Genomic DNA, 23,392 nt, shown 5'->3' with positions numbered 1-23,392 from the left:
ACCTACTTTCTTGGTTTCTTACTTCTGTGAGGCTGGGTCTACCAGAAACAGAATAGTCACCAACAGGTTATTACTTAGGGAATATTCTGGGAAGACAGAAATGAGGAGACTATACCAGGCAGGCATCCAAAGGAGCCCTCAATGGCTGGTTCGCACATCCATCTTCAATGCAGTCGAATGCAGCAGCTTTAAAGACTGAAAAGTTAAGTGTCATATAGAATTTCACTCAAATATTAGGTCTAATTTTTTAGCCAGATAGATTTGGACTTAATAAGTTTATCACCTGTGAAGGTTGGAAAGTGTTACTACTTTCCTTGATCTGTTTATATAAGTCTGGGATTGTTTAAAATAGTACTGTAGTTTAGGACAGCTAGTAGGGAATCAAGGACATTGTAACATCCAGAAAATGCTAATAATGGAGACAATGCTAATGATGATGGTACCCATGGCATTCAGTTTTAATAATATGGATACTATTCTGTAGGACAGATTTCTAGGGACCACATGTTCTGTTTTGTTTATGCTTATTATTCTGGGCTTATGTTTATGATTTACTAAAGGACTACTTTTGCTTGTCCTTACATGGGTTCTAGATGCTACTCATATATAATAAAGATAATATGCATCCTGATTCATAATTTTTCTAAAAACACGACCATTTCAAAGGGTTTGTTTGAGCAACTATTGTTCCAAAATGTTTTAGTTCTTCAATTCTATGACTTTGTCTATTCCAAGTAGAATGCTAATCAATACATTGTATTTTGTGTATCAACTTAGAATAAAAAAAATCTATGTGGGGGAAAATTTAACAAGCGCACTGGAACATATTGGTTTTGTTCTTGCTCCATAGTCAGAGTGATTTTAATACCTTAGGAGACATGTCTTTATGTCAAATGCAAATTGAAGGTCTTCAAAAACAAAGGCATGTAGAGGGTATGTTCATTCTTTGCTTCATCTGCTATTATTCGTAACTTTTAAGTTGCTGAGAAAGCAGTGCTGGTAAAATGGTTCTTCTGTGGATTGCACTTTTGGCAAGAAGGATGCCATATAAGGGCCACCCTGAGCTAAATCTGGTAAATAAAAGATAATGCTTGTTCATAATTAGTGCTCAATAAACATACCAACTATGTTTAATCTTCTTTACATCACTCTGTGTCTTAGTTTCTTTTTTGTGATAAAACACTATAACCAAGGCAACTTATAGAAGGAAAAGTTTATTGGAGGCTTACGGTTCCAGAGAGACCATTGTGGGGAAGTAGCAGGCATAGAAGCCGGTGCAGGATGCTGAGAGCTCACATATCAAGCCACAAGGATACAGCAAAGAGAGAGAGAGAGAGAGAGAGAGAGAGAGAGAGAGAGAGAGAGAGAGAGAGAGAGAGAGACACAGACACAGACACAGACACAGACACAGACACAGACACAGACACAGACACAGACACAGACACAGACACAGACACAGACACAGACACAGACACAGACCACAGAGAGAATGGAATGGTTCAAGGCAACCCTCAGTAACATGGTTCCTTCAGCAAAACTGAACCTTTTGAACATGCATGAAGATTTCCATCAACCAGGGGCAAAGTATTCAAACATCTGAGTCTGTGGGAGAGAGTCTTATTTAAACCACTATGGTCTGGTAAAAAATTTCTACCTGGTGTGGCCACACAAATTCGTAATACCAGTATGTGGGGAAGGAGGGGGAGAGGAGCAGGAGGATGAGGAGTTCAAGGTCATCCTTGAATTACAAAGAAAATTTGATGCTAGCCTGGGCTACATGAGAGCCCGTCTCAAGCAACTCCTCCTGATTATAATTACATTGTGGGAGAATTCCATTATTCAATATAATGAGGACTTTAAAATCCACACAATTTAAAGGTACCAACTTTAATCCTTAGATATATGTTTTATAGTACAAAGGAGTTAATCTTTTTTCATCAGAAGGAAAAAATATCTTAGAAGGCTCTTTAAAAGTGCCATCTGCTTTTAATACAGTCACTTATTTTAGCAACCTTAGCCCATCATAGGAAAAAAAAAACCCTTGCATTTAATTTCACTCAATCCATGTGCTTTTCTTTCCACAGATGATGGGGGATGAATAAAAATGAAATACTGCCAGTAATAATTTCCTTTATTCTTCTTGGCAAGCACAATTAGGTGCTGATGTTCAGGTTGTACTGCTGGCAACATTTTTCAATTAACATTTAATCTTCCCACAGAAAGTTCAGCCTTACACTGGCATGGAACCCAGCGTTTCAATGGAGGAATGTCGAGAAACAAAGAAAGCTGTCCCTTCCATCTTTCTGCTGTTCCTCACAGTCTTCAATCTGAGAGGGCACCGTGTGCTTCAAGAGTATTATTCCATACCACATTCAGTGCTTTCTTTATTTGTAGGGGTTTCTGCCTTGATTTTGGCAGGTGATAGACACTGTTTTCAAGTCTTGGAAAAATCCATTATCAGGCATTTGGAATAAAAAGACAGGTAGAGTCACAGAGCCTCCTCTACCTCATGGAAGCACTTCATCTTTTGACCTATTTCACTTTGATTATACAAAAGTCAGGGTGACTCTTCACTGGGATGAAGCTGTAAGTGCCTAAACTTCCACAGCTTACATGTGGACGGAACTGTGGGTATAAGTAATTTCTTCTGACTCAGATGAACAAGTCTTAGGTAAATGAGAGTCAGGACTCACCTTTCATTACCATACAAATCTAAAAGTAAAATATTTAACTATCAAATTATCTAATCTTGGCTTGATATTTTTGGAGACAGTTTCTCCATCTGGCCTGGAACTCATCATGCATCCCAAGCTGTCTTTGAATTCATGGACATATTTTGTTCAAAGATTTTGTTTTTATTACCCCCTTCTAAATGTATTAGGCAATATGAAAAGATTCATCAACAGGGAACCAAATGAAGAACTTCTTCACTCCAACAAGGTGGGTTTGAAGTCACCCAATGCCTTGAGGAAGAGTTAGTGTGAAGGACAAGAAGATTGACCACAATGACACCCATGTGACACTTCGCTTTGTTTCTATAGGCTAAAAAGGTAATCAACAGCTAAACACATTTTAACGGATAAAACTTGTGATCTAGTGCAAGTAAAGGCTCTGGGTGTACATCACTGTACTGGTAATGATGGCCTGTGTCATGTGGGGGTGAAGACATTTGGAAGCAATCAACAAATCTGGTAGTCATCTGACTAAGCTAAAGAACTGTGGTACCCACAAGGAGGTGTTGACTGGGCAAGACTGATTAGAAGATCAATCATTTAGATGTAGGTGGATGAAACTTTATCAAGGTACAGAATGAGGTAGGAAGGGGATTTCAAACAATGTACACAAAGCCATTGAAAAAGCTGTGGACAGAAGTCAGGGATCTCCCATAGCTTCAGGACCCCTGGGATTCCTCTAACGGTCCCTCTCAGTCAGCTGGAAAGATGGAAGTGACAGTATTCAAAACAACTTTTGAGAACTATAGTAATCAAACTTTAAAATGCAACTGTGTTACATAAGCCAGAAAGAAAAAAATAGTTTTTGTATTTCAAATGTCATAAAGATGTTGATAGGCTCATGGGGCCCCACCCTTCCTAGAGGAACTAAAAGCAGTTATTGGTTGATGAGGGAGGGGGAAACATTTTCTTCAGTGGGGTAGCCACTAAAATATTGTCAATTCTGTGAGCAACACAAATGACACCAAATGGTTCACTATAAAACAAACATGAAAATGGTAGCAGGCAGGAAGAAGGTGATCAGTGGGTGGGGAAAGGAACAGAAGAGGGTAAGGGGCATACGATTGACATGCATTATAAAAAGTGTCATAATGAACCCATCTTATGTATGAACAATATATATAAAAAATCTTGGGGGAGCAGGGCTTAAATATTTATTAATAATGAAATAAATCAATTTTTAGAAACCAGGGTGACACCCAGAAGCTGTCAATCACCATTAGGCTGTGCAAGGTGGGTTTAGCATGGCTGGTATGCAGGCATACATGGCTTTGAGGATAGATTTCATCTGCGCTAAGAAATGAATATGAATTCACCCATGGCAATTTCAGTTAGTCCCAAAGTCCTCCAAGTGTTTGAAGGTGAAAATGCTGTGCAAAAGCCTAGAAAATTGCCTGGAATCAAGATGAGCACAAAGAATTTTTAAGAGATAGTATCTTTCAGAAATATCTTTTCTTAGCACTCACCCTTAATCACTGGTGAAGGGTGGTCAGGAATGTTGGTAATCATTTGGAACAATGGAGAGATGGAAGTCTGGGGAGAAATAGAGGCAATCCTGTGTGTCTACTACTAGAACCCAACATTAGCATCAATTTGGGAAAGGCAATGCCACCACCATCTGTGCCAGTTTTGCTGTGGGTATTGACTTCTTACTTCTACTATATTCTGAGCTTAAAATATGTTATTTTGGCAAAATTCTTTATATCTATTATGAATATGGTCATTGCCTGAATATAAAATTTTGTACCTTCTCAACAGCCTTTGACTAATGAGATCTTGTGGACCAAATCTAACTTACCACTTCTTTCTGTGATTTGTTAACAAAGAGTGATTTTGTTGATTTCTAAGTGGTTGAAAAATAAATCAAAAGAAAAAATTAAATACATGAATCCAATACAGAAGTTCAAACTTCAGTGTGCATATGAAGTTTTATTCAGACAGAATTGTTTCCACTTATTTGCAAAACGATGTCTATGGCTTTTTCTAAGCTATGATCACAGAGCTCAGTCATTAGAACAGGGATCATTTGGTTGGACAAAGCATTTACTTCCTAGCCTTTTATAAGAAATGCTCAAAAAAAAAGGTGGCTATCCACTCTTCATACCATGGGCAGAAGTCCTGTGTGCATCTGAGTGCTCCGAAGTGAGGTGGACCATGCTTGGAGTAGTTTAAACTCAAATTTTACTTTAGCTAATGAAAACATTCAGGGTATCAAAATATGTCTTAACGTTCCAGATTGAATCTGTAGCTGATTGTACATTCCTACCATCTTCAGTATTGGAGAGAACAGACAGATTTACAGATCTGGAGTTATTAAGTTGTAGGCAGAGCCCTGATAAGTGGACCATTAAAAACTAGAATAAAGATTTTGTTGCTTAAAATGGCTTCTGAAATTTTCTAAATGTAGGTATCAAATCATTGTGATGGTGTAGCTATAGACCAGTTACTATTTATTAGGTAATTGCCCCCTTTATTTTAGAACTGCTTTGGAAATGAAAGGTGAGAATTTAGACAATGGAACTGAATCCTAAATTATGTTCTCTAGACATTCTATGTTTCCACCACCCAATCCTAATTTTACTTAACCCACTGTCTTTAGAAATATATGGAAATCAATTTAAGTTTGACAGTTTAACTCCAATATAAAATAAAATATGCCATGTCTGTTTTTGAGTGTGTGTGGTGCACCTAGATATCTGGTACTGAAGTGATGAGGGAACTATGGGTATTCACCTTGCTGTCATGCTGTTCCATTTGATGGTAGTGTATGCTCAGAGTGTGGAACTCATCTTTATGTGGTGAGCTTGCCTCTTCTTATTTGAGTCACTTCCGAATACCAGAGAATCCAGCATCTGTAGACTTAAGCAACTGCAGTTCAAAAGTGTTTGGGAGATTTTGTGCTCAACAGGCACAGATTTCTTTTCTTGTTGTTATTCCCTGAAAAGTGCAGCATGCTATCAATTTGCACAGCATTTCCATTATGTTAAGATGATAAGCAATCAAGATATGATTTCAGAAATCAAAGTTGAAGGCAAATAATGGACCATTTAACACAAAGACTTGGAGCTTCTGCACTTGGTATTTACGGGAGTCCTAGGGCCAAATCCCCTTTGGATACCAAGAGTTGGCACTATTTCTTTGAAGATTGCTGTTTGTCATCAATCCTTATTCCAGGAGGAAACTGTAGAGGAGATGTAACTGAAATTATTTGGCCTTACAAAACGTACTTGTGGGCTTTTGCATCCACTCACTCTAGGGCTTGTGTGGGTTTGTATAGAACTGTGCATTACTTGAAGGGCCCTGTTTATAAATTCCCATGTGACTCTAAAGAAGGTGATGCTCTGCCTCTGGGTTCTCATACTGTGAGCCAGTGTCCCTTCTGAAGGGCAGGCTTTGCCTCATTTGTTTCTTAGGAGGTTTTGTTTATGAGTCTGAAGTAAGCTAGCTAGGTAGAGGGAACAGAGAGGCATACTGCATGGTGGCTGGAGGCAAAGCAACCACAGAGCTGCGTGATAGAGCTGGGTGTGATGGGCTTGCTCAAACAGTAAAAACAGACTATCCAAACTGGCTGCGACCAACACAACTGGCCAAGTCGCCCACTAACTGGGCTACGCTTCAGTATGGTACTTTATTGGTAGCCTTCCAGAATTGGATGTTCCAATTATGCATCTGATGCTATAATGACACACCCCCAAACTCCATATAAGGATAGAAAAGTGTTCCAGGAAAATCCCACCCCTTTTCTGGAATCCCTCACCTTATTTCATGAATAATTCTCTCCTCTATAAATGTTTTCTATAAGACTGAGTGGTGCTGCTACAGTCTCCCAAGAAGCTCTTCCTTCCTCTTGGGGGTTTACTTTTGCTCTGTAAGGAAATTTCCTCCTTACTCTAAGTCTTTGCTTTTTTTCCTCTGTGAATTATTTCTCTGATCATGACAGGAAGTGGGAGGCACTAGATAGAGGCACCGGTTTGTTCTCTGAGACCTTCCTAGTCTTCACCAGCCATCACAACGTTGCTGTTTGAAATGTCCTCCTGTATAGGTACAAAATGCTGTCTAGGATTCAAACACAGGGAAAGTATTAAGTGCCTTCTATAGAAAGCATGCATGTTAGACTTCATGTAAACATGACTTCATACATGCACAATGGACTGTGAGTTCAGTGGAAACTGATTGGTAATGTATATTAAACAGGACACCCTTAAATAGAAACACACATGAAACAGGTTTATGTATTGATTTGTTGATGAACTTTCTCAACTAGAGCTCACAACAATACTATGGTAGTCATGGAAATTTTGCAGAATACACCATGATGAAAGATGAAAACCTCTGTACTCATTTCCTCTTTACTTTTTTATTCCCATAGTGACAGTAGCAATCTAGCCTCAATTCAAAGATGATGGAGTTGTATGTATATATTTATGTGTATGTGTATATTTATGCACATATATGCACATCTCTGTGTGTATGTGAACTGTGAATTGCTGGTATCAATCCACAATACTGATTCCTCTTTGGAGAAAATTATATATATGAACAAAGCAGTTTTGCCCATCTTAAAGCCAAAAGTCTTCTTAGGTGATGGTTACCTATGATATTTCTACGGAGTCATGCTTGTGTTTCACATCTTTGATCTAGGACAGAATTCTTATTTATTTCTTACAATCCTTAGAACAGAACCTTATCAGAATCCTACTTAAGGTTTGCTCATTTATGCTGTTGTGGAAGGGATAATGGGGCTGGTCCTGAGAAAAGAGACGTTAATCATATCATTGGGATTACAGTTATTTTTTCTTGCTGTTTTTGTTATAGCTATCAATGGTTCCCTCAACATACTATGCTATTCTCGAAGATACTACCTTCATCCCTCTAGCAGCTGTAGTTATTTGACTACTTAATTGTGTTTGTTGTTTCAAACAGGTGGATATTAGTGAGGCCCTCTCACTACTTCAAGGACTCATCATTGTACTTTTGTAACAGAGTGACAAAGTCCCTGAGATTATCTGGGACACTACAACCTCCAGACAGCCAGTTAAATATGCTCAGCCAACTAGGCACAGTTTCTTCAACTCACAGATGCTTCACCAGCACTTCATCTGTCAATGAACTGCCTATTTTTCTGTTTCACATTCTTATTCCCAGAGGCTATCTGCCCTTGGAATTAAGCACCTGTTCTGCCACAGGTGGGTGTTTGGGTTGACCTTTCAAATTGAACTGCTTTTGTCAGAACTTTCAGTACAAAGAATAAAGCATAATGCCATGTTCTCAGTGAAAGACAGAGTCACCATGTGTCTCCAAGTGAACAAGTGAGAGGTAATGCCTTTGAAATGAATCTACCCAGCCAGCAGCCTCCTCAGTCCTGGGAAAAGACCAAACTGTCTGCCTTGGCTGGCTCCTGTGCTACTGGATCTCTTTATAGAAAATAGAAATCAGAGGGGATAAAAAAGAGGAAGATGATGTGGACTAATAAGGAGAAAAGATTCTTGGATGCTTTGGCAATTGTTTCACTCATTTTAAACCCAGGAACCCACCCATAAATTTGGGGTATTTTGTTATTTCAGTATTACTACTGTAAACCATGATTTCTCTGATGATCTAGCAACAGAATTAACTCAAGTAATCAATTTCTATCCTAATAAGCAGAAAATTATGTGAGCTAGGTGACATGCAGGGGTGTTGAACTAATGAATATCTTTTCTTGGATAAACAATTGATTTTGTTTGTATTGCTTCACTTGTCCTAGCATAGATAACCCCCAGTCCATTCTTGTTCTTCCATTTTATGATTCTGTGATTCTTTTTTTCTCCAGGAACAATGAACAACGTATCTTCCTTATTGAAAGCCATATTTAAATTTCAGCCTTACCTGTGGAACGAGTCTGATTTTACTCTTTCATTTGAGTCTATCTCTGTGCTGAAATACAGCAATTAAATGCTTTAAAGCATATATTTCCTATTGATCTCCTTCCTGTATTTTTCCTTCTGCTGTTAGCCTTTCTCTCAATAGATGGTGCTCTTTTCTCAGAGACATATTCCTCACCCAAAGAACAGAGAAATCAGTTTTATTTTAAACAATCATTAATTAAAGAAATCAGACAAGCAATTTGCAGTACCTTGGGAACAAAGGCATAATGAGGGAAATGATCTTTCAATGACTTGGAAGCTGTGACATGTGTGCTGAATAGGTGAAGCAAATATTGTAACTAAACCTGAACAGTGCCATGCTCATGATGCCACATAACCCCACTGAGAAGAAGGACTCAAATCAGGAGCCATCTTTAACATGCTGAGGTGTCTATCTACTTTACCAAAAGTGCATTAATGAGTATTCCACACTAACAGGCAGAATCTGAACATGTGACTCAATGACACCACACTCAACATCACTCTCAGTACTGAGACCCTGCTCAGTCTTTGCCAAATTCATCCAGAACACCCCAACCAACAGAAAGTCGACCTCAAACTCTTTTGGAAGTAAGGTAGAGACACTTTCCCCTCCAGACCATCCTGAACAACTCCCAATAATACACAATGTTGCTGATATTATAATCCCTAATTGACTCTCACGTTTGCAAGCACTGAAAAATGGTTATGCCTTGTAGATGCCCTGAGCTACCCAGATGCCACCTGGGATCCCTGAGCAGATCTGCAGGAAGAAAGTGCAAACTGGGTTAAACATCACAACAGTAGACATGCTACATCCAAGCCACCCTGCCCTGGAAAGATGCCATGAAAGCTCCTTCATGGGGCAGCCTCAGGATGGAAGAAGAGTAAGTTAAGGACTCCCCAAGCACAGAGAATGGTTGGGGCTGTGGTCCAGCCTAAACCTGCTAAGAAAGTTAGTGAGTTCATTTCTTTAACCTACTAAGAAGCCTCTGCCCTTCAGTTATGGAAAGCTAACCAGATTTTTCCTCTCGCTTTTCACAGCTCACTCTTCTTATAGCTCATGCAGAGGGATGACTGACTGTTAAGACATGCTTCAAAGACCCTCTTAGCTTAGAATAAGAAGGGAATCTAAAATGCAGCCCCCCTCACCCACACCCATATCTTAAAAGCTCTGCCCAAAGAAACTTCTTCGTTTTGGGATTTTGAACACTGCTTTATCAAGGGAGGGAGAAAAACCCAGAACAGTAAAATTTCACACACAAACAGAAAGTGCTCTATCCAAGTCACCCCCTCTTTGTATCCTGCTTTCTTTTCTGTAACAGACTTTGTCTACTTCTCACCCCCTCCCCTTTGCGGAGCTTGGGCGCTCAGGGCATTCCTTACCTGACAATCACATACATGACCAGGAAGTTTCCGAAGAGGCCCACTACGCACACGATAGAATAAAGGGCCATGATGGTTATTGCAGTGATCATGGAAGGACTGCCAGCCGAAGAGCACAGGCTGTCGCTCCCGCCAAGCCCGGTGCGGTTCAGACCGCATAGGTCGGACTGGTTGCCATCTACATGGGACAAGTTGAGCCAGGAGGCAGGTGCTGGGGAGCAACTTGCGGGAGCCAAGGGGTCAGAACAGTCGCTGGTGTTTCCAGGACCGCTGCGGCTGTCCATGGTGCTGAAGGCCTGTGGCGGGCTCGATGTGGGTAGTAACTGAGAGCTCCAAGACTTTTTGGGTTTCAGGATCCCCAGCCTCTTCCTCTCCCGGCTGCCTCAGCTCCGTCAGTTTCTTACACAGACAAGCCCTGGCGGAACCAGAGAAGAGCGTCAGCCAGAAGGGAACGCCTGAGCGTCTGATATTCTCCTCTGCTTGTAGCCCCCTCCCACCTCAGAAGTAGAAGAAGCAGTCTTTAGCATCCCAAAGCACTGCTCACTGGGTGGAAGGGAGGGAGCACACTGTGAGGGATCCAGAGGCTGGAGAGGAGGGAGGAGAGAGAAAGGGTGGATTTTGCGCAAAGCAACTCAGAGTCAGTCTCCTTGTCTCCACGCACTTCCAAGCAAAACGAGTGTAAAGTGGGGTAGGAGGGGTAAAAACGGACGTGGCAGAGAAGGGTGGGAAGAGAGACGGTTAAGTTTTTTTGCAACAAGAATACATAAGGTAGAGGGTTTCAATGACTATTTTTTCAGCGCTGTTTTTCTTCTCTAATCAGTCAGGAAAGTCATTGATCAGTTATGATCTCAGTGACTCTTAAACCCCAATATTCTCCCCCACTCAACTCCCCAGAGCAATAATTTGGGGCTGAAGACCCAAATTATTTGTTGTTGTTGTTCTTCTTTACTTAGATCCCCATATCTGAAGCAAAAAAATATAACTTCAACTTTTCAACCAGACAAATTCATTCAAATCAACAATGGTTTTCCTCTGAAAAAGAAAAAAAAATTGTAAAGGAAGCCTATTTCTTGTTCTCCCATTCTCTAAATGTATCTTGGACTAGATGGTCCATTTGCATCTGAATTTGTCCCAGTAAAGAGGAAGCACAAGAAAACATTACAGAAATGAGAGAGGAGGGGCACTATCCAGTAAAATACACTAAAGATCACACTGCCTCTCCTAGTTCCACTCTCATGGACCTGCTTAGAAAGAGTAATCCTTTAGCTTTTACACTTAATTCCTGGTCACGAACTTCTGGGGTGCAGGCTATTGAGTCAGGCAGAAATTGCACAATTTTATTCTTCTTACTGTAGAGATTCCAAAAAGATCCATACGGCTCCTTTGAGAGTGACATAGCCCAAACAAGACTCTTGAGGAACAAGAATGCATTAAAACAAAATTCAATCTTATGTCTAAGTTCACAAGTGCTTCCAAACCAATACAATTTTAAAGTTAACAGTAGTGTGCTTTCTTCTTCTTTTTATCTCTGTGCATGCATATGCTTGTGCATACCCACAGTTTTAACTTATAAACTTTGATTAATTGTGGAAAGTTTAACAGTATTCTCACAGACTGTGGAAAGCAAGCTTAGAAGGAACACGTAATTCCAATTTTACTTTTAGACATTCATCTTGAAAACAGATAACTCACAGCTCAAGTATTAATCATAGACTTTTGGCCAATGTTCAGTATTATTTTTACCCTTTTCCATTAAAGGGTGTAATTTCAGCAATAATGTAGATAAGGGTTCCCAGTGGCTGCTAAAATGCCTTTAAATACATTCTCCTAGGAATAAATGTGTCAGTTCACTTGGCTGAGCTGAAATCTGTGTGCTGCTCATTCATCAGTCTCCCGAGGATGCACAGAATCAACCTCACTCCCTTCATGGGAAAGACGAGTCAGCACATGGCAGTTATTGCTGCCTTTGCTGTCAGATTGTTTTGTGATATAGTCCTGTCATCTCTAGCAGTATGAATTTGAATATGTTTCTTTACCTAATTGAGTCATAGTTTTCTTTTCAGTGTAAGAGCCTGAACTTTATTTCTAGGGCTGGAGAGATGGCTCAGAGGTTAAGAGTACTGGCTGTTCTTCCAGAGGTCCTGAGTTCAATTACCAGCAATCATACAGTTCCTCACAACCACCTATAATAAGATCTGGTACCCTCTTATGGCCTGCAGGCATACCTGGAGGCAGAATGATATATATATATATATATATATATATATATATATATATATCAAGTAAATCTAAATATATTATATATATATATATATATATATATATATATATATATATATCAAGTAAATCTAGGAAAAATGAACCTGAACTTTATTCAACCATATGTTCTCATCTGAGATCAAAATTTTCCTTCTAGTTTTGTTTCTCATGCTTCACAGAGAGTAATTATCATCTTTAGATTACTCCAAATGCAACATTTCCTGAACACTATTTCATATCTTCATCTATCTATCTATCTATCTATCTATCTATCTATCTATCTATCTATCTATCTTCCTATCCATTTCCTGTATGTCCTATTCATTCAACACAAACTTTGAGAAAACACAGACAAATGAAATTTATGTCAAAATACAAGCATTAAATTAGCCTTGAAAGGTCTATTGAAAAGTTATACAGAATTAATAATTTCATACCACTCAATAGACTATGGAAGGACCCCAAGCTCAATTCCCACTATTTCTTTGTTATTTCTTAGTTATTGCTCATTTTCTTACTGAGTGATTTGAAGGTCTTCATGGAAGCTTAAATCTCCCATAAACAGAGGCAGATAATTCAAAATGACTCAGCAAACTGAAATCCTCATTATTTTATAAAAGCCAGATTACCCATGAGTCCTTTAATTTCCTAGAGCTGTAGTATATTGTCTGTGGGAATATCTGCCTTTTCACTGATGTTTCTTGCTGAATCTTGATTTTCCATTTGAATCAAGGATAATTTAATACCTACTGGTCTAGATTTAATTTACATAATAAAACTCATATAAAAATACTACTTTTCATGAAATTGTTTGCTTCAAAGAACTGCATTTAATCACCATATGGATGGATCTGGCAATGAGCTAAGAGTTGTTTCTCTTTCTTTGATTTCAGTGTCTATTGGCTTTAGGCATTCATATGATGGCCATCAATGTACACTCATTTTAACAGTTTAGTCATGATTGTTTTTGAGAGTGGTTGTTAATGGAACACATGATTAAGAGCTGTTAATGAAAGCCAAAATCATAAATTCTACATATAGACTAATTACAGTGGTTAGAAGCTCAGAAAAGGAAGCTCATATAGGGCTTCATCAGGAGAACCGTAATGTGCTTTGTAGCTGTTTCTTACAACTAACATTTAAATGTGTGCACTTAATAAGAAGGCAGTTGAGTTTTGTTACAATATTATTTTAGACTACTGGAATACTGTATGACCCTTCAATCAAACAGAGTAAGATGCCTTGGTTTAGAGTTTAAAAAATAAAAAGGTAAATTAAAAATAAAAACTCCTCACCAATTTCCATGTGATAAATCTAAGAGGATACTTGAAGCAGAATTAGTAAAATCCCTGAACTCTAAAATTTAAAAAGTAGCCCCAAATGCAGACTCTACTGTCCATTTTCTTGAGACTTACATTCTTTATGCTTCCTGTTAATTGGTTCCTCTTGTGTAAGATGAAAGAGTGAGAATCAACTACAAAGCAGTTTTCCAAGATTCCATGTATTTAAAAGGGCATGCCCTTTGTCTTCAAGTTCATTGTCAAGAAGAATTCTTGGAGATATCACAGGATACTTAATGGCACAAATTTATCCTTAAGAGTTTTTATCTTTTAAGGGGCCTGGATGTTCTAATAACAGTTTAGCTGACAGCCTTTCAAATCATTATTGTAAACAACTAGCTTAAGTAATTAATTCACAGGTCTATGTGCCTTTTTTCAAGTCTGGAAGCTCATTTTTTTTTTTTAAATTAGGTTTTAGTTTTCAGTTTCTGCCTATGGGGGGTTATAGTATCTTATTTTATTCTGAAACTGTAGTTATTCTTTTTTACAGATATTTATTTTATTATAAACATATTAGGTACAAAGTCAATGTAAAATATAAATTTATATAGACTACACTTTAAAATTGTGCTTCATTCCTATTAGCAAATTGAAGAAGCTAACCTATTTTAAAACCAATAAACAAACTAGTGAAGTTCACTGTATTGTACATAGGTGCAGGGACAATGTCAGACCTACATAAAGTTGTACATGACAAACCACCACAGGAATAATATAACACCCCTCCTTTCTCAGCAGCACTATTTCTCTTCCACTGTGTCAGTCTCATCGAACAGAGGGCACAGTGCTGCATTAGGACGGCAAACAAAAGCATCCTCTCCCAACTCAGACAACTGTCCCAGTGAAGATACACAAGGGTCCTGGTCTTTTAACATATCCAGCAGTTGTAAAGTCTTTTCTTGAATGCGCCGAGAAGGCCTCACTGGTGTGAGAAACTTTAGCTCTTTAACTGTAGAATTATTACCATGTTGCATCTTCTTTTTCATACTTTGAAAGCATGGAGTAGAAGATACATTATATCTAATTAGGCAACCTGCTTCAGTTTTTGAATCAGGGGTTATAAAATCTCCGGCTGGATCTTTTGTTTCTTTGTCTTGGTTGTTTTCATAAACTTTACCATTCCTCTGATCCTCATGCTCCTCTCCTGAATTTACTGGTTCTAGATTGACACTTGTTTCTTCAATTTTGACTTCCTGGGTATGTCCCTTGGTTGCATGACCCTCCTCAATATTTTCTCCCAAATTAACTTTTTCTTGACTCTTCATTGTTAGAATATCTATGATTATATGTTGCATCTCTTCAATAGGCTGAGCCCCTGCCAGAATGGCCTTCTCATAGACTGAGATAATATTTTCATTAGGACTTGTGACTGGTTCAGTACGAACAAGACATATCCAATACTTAACAAATTTTTGGCATCTGGAATATTACGAATCAGGTCATTCAATGTGTCTACAATTTCTTCTTTTGGGCATCCCTTCTTATTGATCAGGTTCAGGCATTCAGAAATTGTCTTGTTTACTTTTTCAGTAAATAATCTCTGTTCGTCTTCTTCTGCCATGGTAGTCCAAAAGGACCCAACTGGGTTTTACTTTTGTCCCCTTGTCTCAGACTGATTAGCTATTAAGTTAGGAGGCCTTTTTAGTCCTTTTCCTTTGCCAGTTCTCCGCTCAGTCACTGGAGCTTTTTTCTCTTCTGTGGTTTTGTTGGGCTGAACTATCTAGGAATAGTTGCTCCTGCTACTGTGTATCTGCATCGGTCCATATTTTCTGACTTTTCTATCAGCCTGGTATTAGACAAATGAGTCCTGGATGCACTTTCAGATGTTATACTTCTTGATGGTGCCTTATCTCTTTTTGTGTTCGGAGAAGGTCGGGTATTGACAAAAGTTCTGACCCTTGTAATTCTTTTCCAAGAGGTGCTTTTCTGATGGTATTATTGTGGAGGCTTCTAATAGGTGGTCGCACAAGTGTGTTCTTGGACGCAGTGCTCACAGACTTAGTGTTTACAAACTTGGTGGTAGCAGTCACACTTGAGGCTCTTATACCGATGGTGTTTACAGGTGCAGACTTAGCCTTTGTGGCTTTAGACACAGTAGGGGGAAGTTTCTTGGTTGCTGAAGGACTCTCACCTTTGATATTCGGAACCTTTCTAAATGAATTAATCTTAGACTGAACAACCTGGCCACAATAATAACCAAGCACTCATTTTTTAGGTATGTTGTCATCCTGTTTGGGCTTTTCTGCAGTTGCTTGCATCTTTTTATTGTCTTTAAGGTGACATGCCTGGTCTGATGTCATAGTCTGACCTTGGAAATCATCTCTAGTTGATAATAACTGCACAGCTTGAATATTATCCTTCAAGTAGTGTATTTTTGAACTGGTTGCTTCATCAGCTTTTAATGGAATGCCGTTTTTTTTCAATCATGTTTCCAATATTTTCTTTATCAGGCATTTCTGTTTTGAGTTTCAGAACTTTCTTCTGTTCTTGGGCCTGATCTTCAGATATCATCACTTTCTGTTCTCTATTAGTTTAAAAAATTAATTAGTCTGGATATCTGATTTTCTTGTTTGTATAAAAACATTGTTTTTCGTATTAACAGATATTCCTTGAGTTTTTGTTTTCTTTGTTCTCTGAAGGCCGGCTGGTCTCTCTTGGTCGGGGGCAGCTGCAGGTCCGGTGGCACCGGCAAAGTGTTCCTCCCAGCCTGGCCTGCAGAGCATTTCCCGGACTCTGCCATCTCGTAATGTGCGCGCCTAGGCGCCGTTGTGAATTGAATGCCGTAGTTATTCTTATCAGTCTCACTTAAAAATTATTGAGCACTCAAGAAACTTCTGTTTGCAGGGAGGTGGTGGCGCACGCCTTTAATCCTAGCACTCGGGAGGCAGAGGCGGGCAGATCCCTGTGAGTTCGAGTCTAGCCTGATCTACAAGAGCTAGTTCCAGGACAGCCTCCTCAGTCATAGAGAAACCCTGTCTCGAAAAAACCAAACCAAACCCAACCCAACCCAACCCAACCCAACCCAACCCAACCAAACCAAACCGAACATAACAAAACAAAAACAAACAAACAAAAACACTTCTGTTTATGCAGGTGTTATGGCTTGAATGTTAAATATATCATATCAGCCCAGGTGTTAGAACCCCGGGTTGCTGATATTGTAGACCCTGTATCAGGTGGAGTTTCGCTGAAGGAAATGGGTCACTGGGGAGTGGTCCCTGAGGTTTTATAGCCCAGCCTGACTTCCTGTTCACTCACTGCTGTTTCATTGCAATTGCAATGTGACTAACTGCCTTACTCTTTATTACCACACCTTCCCTGTCATGTAGAACTGTATCCCCTCATACTGCAAGTCAAAATAAACACTTCCTTTTAAAATTGACATCTTACCAGGTACTTGGTTGCAACAATGAGAAAAGTGCTTAATGCAGTAGATTGTCTTTATCAGAATTCATCCCGTTAGAAGTTACAACTGAAAAATTTAGAACACCACATTTCTTTATTAATTTAGTAAAATTAACAATACAAATATTATACAGAAACAGAAGTAATTTTATTTTAAGGAATATCTTCCCCAATTCTTCTCCAGGATCAGCCAAAAAAATATTTAGTAGCAAGAGTGGCTCTATGGCTGGGCCATTCTTTTAAATGTATGGCTTAGAAATAGATAGTTAGGTTCTTATTCCTGATTCTGTCTCAATAATGGGTGGTTGAAGTTTATAAAAAAAACTGAAGAATGTTTGCTTTTACTGTGGTATGTGAGAGGAAAGAGGAGAAAATGTTAGTAGTCTTTATAAATAATTGTGGCTATTTTACTTTGACACTGAATTCCATTAGTACTATGTCTTCATGTTTTAAAGGGAAGTTGGGTTATGGGATTTGAAGCAACATTAATGATTCCTAGATCCTGTAGTACTTGCAGATTCATTAGCTGCTCTCCTATTTTGAGTGAATATTCTACTTGATCATGACTTTGTAATATTGCCCACAGGGTCATTTAGTTCATGGCATCCTATCATGTTCCAAATGTCAAAGGACTCCATTCTGCTAACAGCTATGCATGCTTGTTAATACCTCTGGCTGTATAGGAAGAATTCTCAAAATTGTGATGCTATCAATCTCTTTTTATTTTATTTTATTTTATGTATTTTTTTTAGTTTCTAGTTTTGTTGGGAAGCCAGAATTTTCTCATGGATAATCAATGCTTTCAATCGTACCAGAGGTGATAGACTCACTGTCTTCATTTAAAATAAAATATTGGCCAAACATATGATTCTGAATCAGTGTGGAAATCTGTGTTTCAGTCATTCTTCAAATAAAAATACTGTCCTGTGGAAAAAAGTCACATAGTTCCCACTACAACTGTGACAACCACACAAGGGCTTTTCCTTGTGAGAGGCAACCCTCTGTGGCTTGTGGCCTGCAACATGTTCTATGTGTATTCCCTATTTCCTCACACAGGACATCAAAGGTCAGGATCTCTGTGTGTTTGTGTATCTGCAATGTATATACATGTAGTCCATATGTACATGGTGTATGTGTAAGTGTGAATATGCAGAGATCAGAGGAGGATGTTGAGTGTCCTCTTCTATAACTCTCTGCTTTATTGTCTTGAGACAGAGTCTTTCACTGAATCCGGAGCTATGCTGGAGGCCAGAATGTTCCAGCAATCCTTCTATATCTGCTCTCCACAGTGCTTGGGTTACAGTACTGGACTGGCCACACCCAGCTTTTTAGGTGGGTTCTAAGGATTTGAACTCAGGTCCTCATGCTTGCATGGCAAGCGTTTCTACTTGCTGAGCCTCCCATGGTTGAAATTTTATAAACTTAACTTTTATTCATGCTGCACTGGTACTATGTTTCCCTTGCAGGTGATGGTGCAGAGATGGTAAGAGACTCCTCAAACAATACACACTATTGTCATCACTGTTGGTTGCCCACCACGACTCAATGACAAGACCCCATTTGCTGAAGATACTGCATCATAGGACTTCTTGGTCATAGGACTCACAAAAAATCAAGCTGATACTGTTCTGGAAGCTTCTTTTCTGCTGGCTAACTTTTACAACACCAGAAGGTGCTATTAGGTCACTATGGGGAGAAGAGTGATCACCAGGTTTCCCCAGCTATGACTCCTGCCAACTACAATAATGACCACCCTATCAAGATATGTATCACAAATGTTATGGAAATAAAAAGCACTCTCTGATTAGATTTAAGGCCATATTCATAGGAAGAAACTCATTCCTGGTCTTGTAAATCTGGCCAAGAACTCGCAGGTTCAAGGAGTGAACCTACTACTGTTATTTTGTTAGTAGAAATAGTGTCAACTGCTTTCTAAAAATGTAACTCTATACAGGACAGCTTTCAGACCTCATCAGAGAAACATCTTTGTGCATTGGAGTGCAGTTCATATATAGGCCCACAACTTGTCAAAGTGCTGAGATGTATCTGTGGAGTGATCAGCCAGGGGGTGGGGCTTCTTTCTTTTTTATTGCCCTGTGAATGTGTGTCTGTGAGGAATACAGTGTTGAGTAGAAGCACAGAGTAGATTCACAGGTCTGGCTGTTTCATCAACCACTCTTTCCATGTTATCTCCAACTTAATCTAGTAAAAGCCACGTGATTTTATAGAATTTTTAAAACAAATTTTTACCTTGTTGCTTTCATGACTCTTAGAGATCTCCAGGGTCTGTAAACCATACCTTCATGCTTATTGATTTACGCCATCGTGAAAATGCTCTGACTTCTCTGCTTTTGTTTCCCAACAATCCCCAGAGCAGAGATGCATGGATGCGCATGCTAGGCAGAATCCAGTACTCTCTCCTTGAGCACCAGCTTCTGCAATCCACAGCCTTCCATGGCTTTCTTCCATTTCCACTAAAACCTCATTAACTACATTATTATTGTTTGTTTGTTTGTTTTGAGACAGGGTTTCTCTGTATAAAAGCCCTAGACGTCCTAGAACTCTATAGACAAGGCTGGCCTGTAACTCACAGAGATCTTCCTGCCTTGGGCGGAGGGCTGAGGTTAAAGCCATGTGCCACTACCACCCACCTTTAACCTGCATTCTTATGTGTCCATTTCATAGGACTCCCCTCTTGTCTATTCTTCCCCCCTCTCTCTTCGCTCTGAACTTTCAGGCTCCACAGATCACAAGGAAATCAATAGGGACAGCATTTCTTCTAGCATTCAACTCTGCTTTCAAGGCATCCTGCAAGCTCCTATGCACGGAAGAGCTTGTAACTTTGCCTTGGATACCGCAAGGCTGCCCAGATTTTGAAGACTGGCTATTTTATTTAGGTTTCTGTTTCTAAGTCAAGTTCTGCCTACTGTCTCTCTGTTTTCTCACAACCCTACTTACTCTTCCATACCTTAATATCAAGGCCTTTTGTTTCAGAGGCTGTCACAGACTTTAATAAGGCTAAACTTACAGGCATTTCAATCTTCATTTCTTTTCTTGTTTTCTCTTCCTCTCCCTCTTCATTTATTATATTTCTCATTTTCCAATTCTGTTTTTGTTTATACTAAGGTTTATTTTTTCCTTTGCTTGTATCTCATATTCTTTGCACTCATCTTCTCAGCATGCCCTTCATAGTGATCTCAAATCATGCTCATCTATACTTTCGGGTATGTGGCGATGAATTCAGTCTACATCTCCAGCTCAGTCTTTGCCCTAGAGAGTAAGGCTTTTAAGTGTGTCAGTTTGGTGAACATGTTCACTGAAGATACAATGTGTCAACTACTCTCATGTTCCTGGCTCAGCATAGTTCTCTTAATCCTTGTATCCTCTCTTCATCCTTGGTATCTTGCAGTTATTTAAGAATCGGCTATTGACCGTCCAGTACTTTTTCTACTGACAGTGTGGGCTAGCAGCAGAGCCTCCATCATCTCTGCAGCTGCCACAGGAAGGGAGGCAGTCTTAATGGGAGATCACTAGCATTATAGAAACGCAAGAAGGAGGATCTCAGAGTTCAACGCTCTTGTTCCATTTTTTCCCTTTATAGTAAAATCAGAAATTTCCTGACTGCCAATAATTTTTGACATTAAGAGACTCTATTAGAAATAATATTTAAAGAAATAAAAATCCTACTTAGAACTTTTGATAGGATTAAAGTATCATTGAAGTTTCTATCATCTTTTTTCTTGTGGTTTGTGGTACAAAGATAGAATAAATTTGATGACCCTAGAATTAATGGGCATTTTCTCAGTGGCTGAGAGACCTGCTTCTTACTGAGGGGGTGTCACATATTGTAGCTTTGTCTGTAGCTGTCTGCAAGTAGACCACTATTCCAAATGTGCCCCTACTGTCAATCTAAAGCCTGTTCTTCTAGAAGCAATGAGAGCAGTAAATCTATTTTAATGCTATATTTTTATTCTGAACCATTCTTAGCTCTATAAAATCTTTCTTCTTCAGTGAAGACATTATGCAAACCAAACCCCTCTCACCCAAATCTCTATATTTTATAAATTCAGGAAATAGAATATCCATAAACTACTTTTTGCTTGTTTGTTTTTTTTAAATAAATTTGTTGAGGCAGAGACTGACATATATTTAGATAATATGGGTTCACCCTTTTAAAAGCATATGGCTACACAATCTCCTCCTTTCTAGCAAATAATAGGACTTTGGATTAAAGGAACCAAACCAAGCTTGTCCCAAACAATACTCGAATATTCACAATTTAAATTCTTGGAAAGACAGACACGTGTCTTTTAAGAATCTTTTATATATTTTTTTCTGAGCTGAACAAAAGTGTTCTAAAACTCCTTTATCCCCAGACAGCTTGCCTTTTTTTTTTTTACTTCCTTAATCAACTTAAGTACCTTAAGAGCAAAGACTATGCTTTACAATTCTTTGAAGTACATTAAGATGTCTTTTTCTTGGATGAAATTTATACAAAGAGGAGAGCATCGGGAATGGGCAAGTATGGGCTAAATGCAATCTATCAGATATTTCCTAAATGGAGGCCACAGAAATACAGGAATACCCTACATCTCTTTGGGCAGCTTTGAGGTGGGGACTTTTCTACTTGGCACTATTGACATGTCATTAACTAAGCTACAGCTGGTTAAATCTTCATTTTTTTTTGACAGCAGAGAGTTGATTTTCTGAAATTATAAAGAACTACTTTAGGCCAAGTTTGTATGTTATGCTCAGATAAGTTTTGTCTTGAAGTTTAAAAACTACATTCAGCTTTAAAGTGTAGGGATTGATCTATTTCTAATTGGCATATATTTTTTAAAAGATTTTATTTTATTTATTATGCATACAACATTCTGCTTCCATGTATATCTGCACATCAGAATAGGGCACCAGATCTCATAGAGAATAGTTGTGAGCCATCATGTGGTTGCTGGGACTTGAACTCAGCACCTTTGGAAGAGCAGTCAATGCTCTTAACCTCTGAGCCATCTCTCCAGCCCCTAATTGGCATATATTTTTAAAGGCAATTTTAAGATTAGCTTTTGAAGAAGCAAGTATTTCTAGAAATATAGAATGGTACAAAATGATTGATTTGATAGACTATCCATATATTAGAATAAGTAGCCCTCATAAAAAGAAAGATTAATTTGTTGTGTCAGTATGCATGCAATACATGAGAAAGTACTTCCTTATACTCACTCAAATATTTTAAGGGCAGATCAATGCTTGTTCTTTCTTCTTTCCTTCCTCCCCCTCTCCCTCTTTCCTTGTCCCCTTGCCCCTCCTTCCATTTCTCTCTCTCTCTCTCTCTCTCTCTCTCTCTCCATATATATATATATATAATATATATATATATATATATATGGAAAGATTTGCCTTAAATCCCAGGCTGTTCTTACACTCCCAATAGAATCCTCCTTCACCTAACCTCCCTGATTCTATGAATACAGGCATGGACCACCAAAGGGCTTTAGAGTCATTATTAAACAGGCAAATCAATATTTGAGCTCAGAGTTCCCTGCAATGCAGAGGATCACAGAAAATGGAGATGCTGTCAGGTTGAGTTGTAGTAAAGAAAAGTTGTAAGAGAGAAATTTTGTGTTCAGAAAGAGAAGAATAATGGATGGGGGAGGGGGGCTGAGGTATTTGGGAAAACAGCCCCATTATAGGAGTGTAGAATAAGCCTTGTCTTTACAGGAATATATAAACAGGAAGAGAAGGGTGTCTGTCTTTCATCTACACATACAGTCATTTAGGCAGCTGAGCCTTCATTCGGAGCCACAGTCTGGATGAGAAAATGACATTCTGCTGAAAGAGAATGTCCAGTGATCTCTCCTGGGTCACTCTGTGTGTATTTAGTGTATTTTTATTATTTACCAGAAGTAGAATAAGGTTTGTATTTCCACATTTTTTTTAAACCAGAAAATAGACAGAAGGAAGTAGGAGGAAGGACTTTGAATATAGGGATACTTTCTTCATAGGAAAAATCTCTATATTTATACTAGTGTGTCAGTACTGAAATGTCAAACAAAAATCAGAAGACTTGGTGACTCTTTTGTCAGGTGAACTGTCAAGAACAAGTTTGTTACATTGCATACTAGATGGTTTGATGCTTTTCACTGTGTATGTGGTAGAAGTGAAGATGCATCAATTATAAAATAACACAACCTCTTCATCTAAAAGGTCTGATTTAGTAAGTTTTATTTAGTATATGTCATTTCATTACTATCTTTGGTAATTCAAAAACTGAGTTATAAATTAATTCGACAAGTCGCCTGTGTGGATTTCAGTAAGACGTGGAAGTGAATAAGACAGACATGGGAAATCATTATGATTCCTTCCTTTCTTAGTCCCTTCTAGCAAT

At 38.7% G+C, this 23,392-nt stretch overlaps 1 protein-coding gene and 1 pseudogene across 1 annotated transcript in view; both read right to left on the bottom strand.

Moving 5' to 3' along the window:
• The window catches only part of Oprm1 (opioid receptor mu 1), a 51,706-nt gene extending 41,327 nt beyond the window's left edge, over nucleotides 1-10,379 (bottom strand). Inside the window, exon 1 of the mRNA XM_035440418.1 lies at nucleotides 10,004-10,379. Coding sequence (XP_035296309.1) covers nucleotides 10,004-10,287 — 284 coding nt within the window. The 5' untranslated portion in view covers nucleotides 10,288-10,379. The remainder of the gene's footprint in view (nucleotides 1-10,003) is intronic.
• A 3,963-nt stretch (nucleotides 10,380-14,342) lies between these two features.
• LOC100774054 lies at nucleotides 14,343-16,359 on the bottom strand (annotated as a pseudogene).
• Between the last annotated feature and the right edge of the window lie 7,033 nt (nucleotides 16,360-23,392).

This window comes from Cricetulus griseus, chromosome 2 (assembly GCF_003668045.3).
Source record: "Cricetulus griseus strain 17A/GY chromosome 2, alternate assembly CriGri-PICRH-1.0, whole genome shotgun sequence".
NCBI lineage: Eukaryota > Metazoa > Chordata > Mammalia > Rodentia > Cricetidae > Cricetulus > Cricetulus griseus.
Note: the sequence above shows the minus strand (reverse complement) of the source record. Positions and strands in the feature narration are given on the sequence as shown.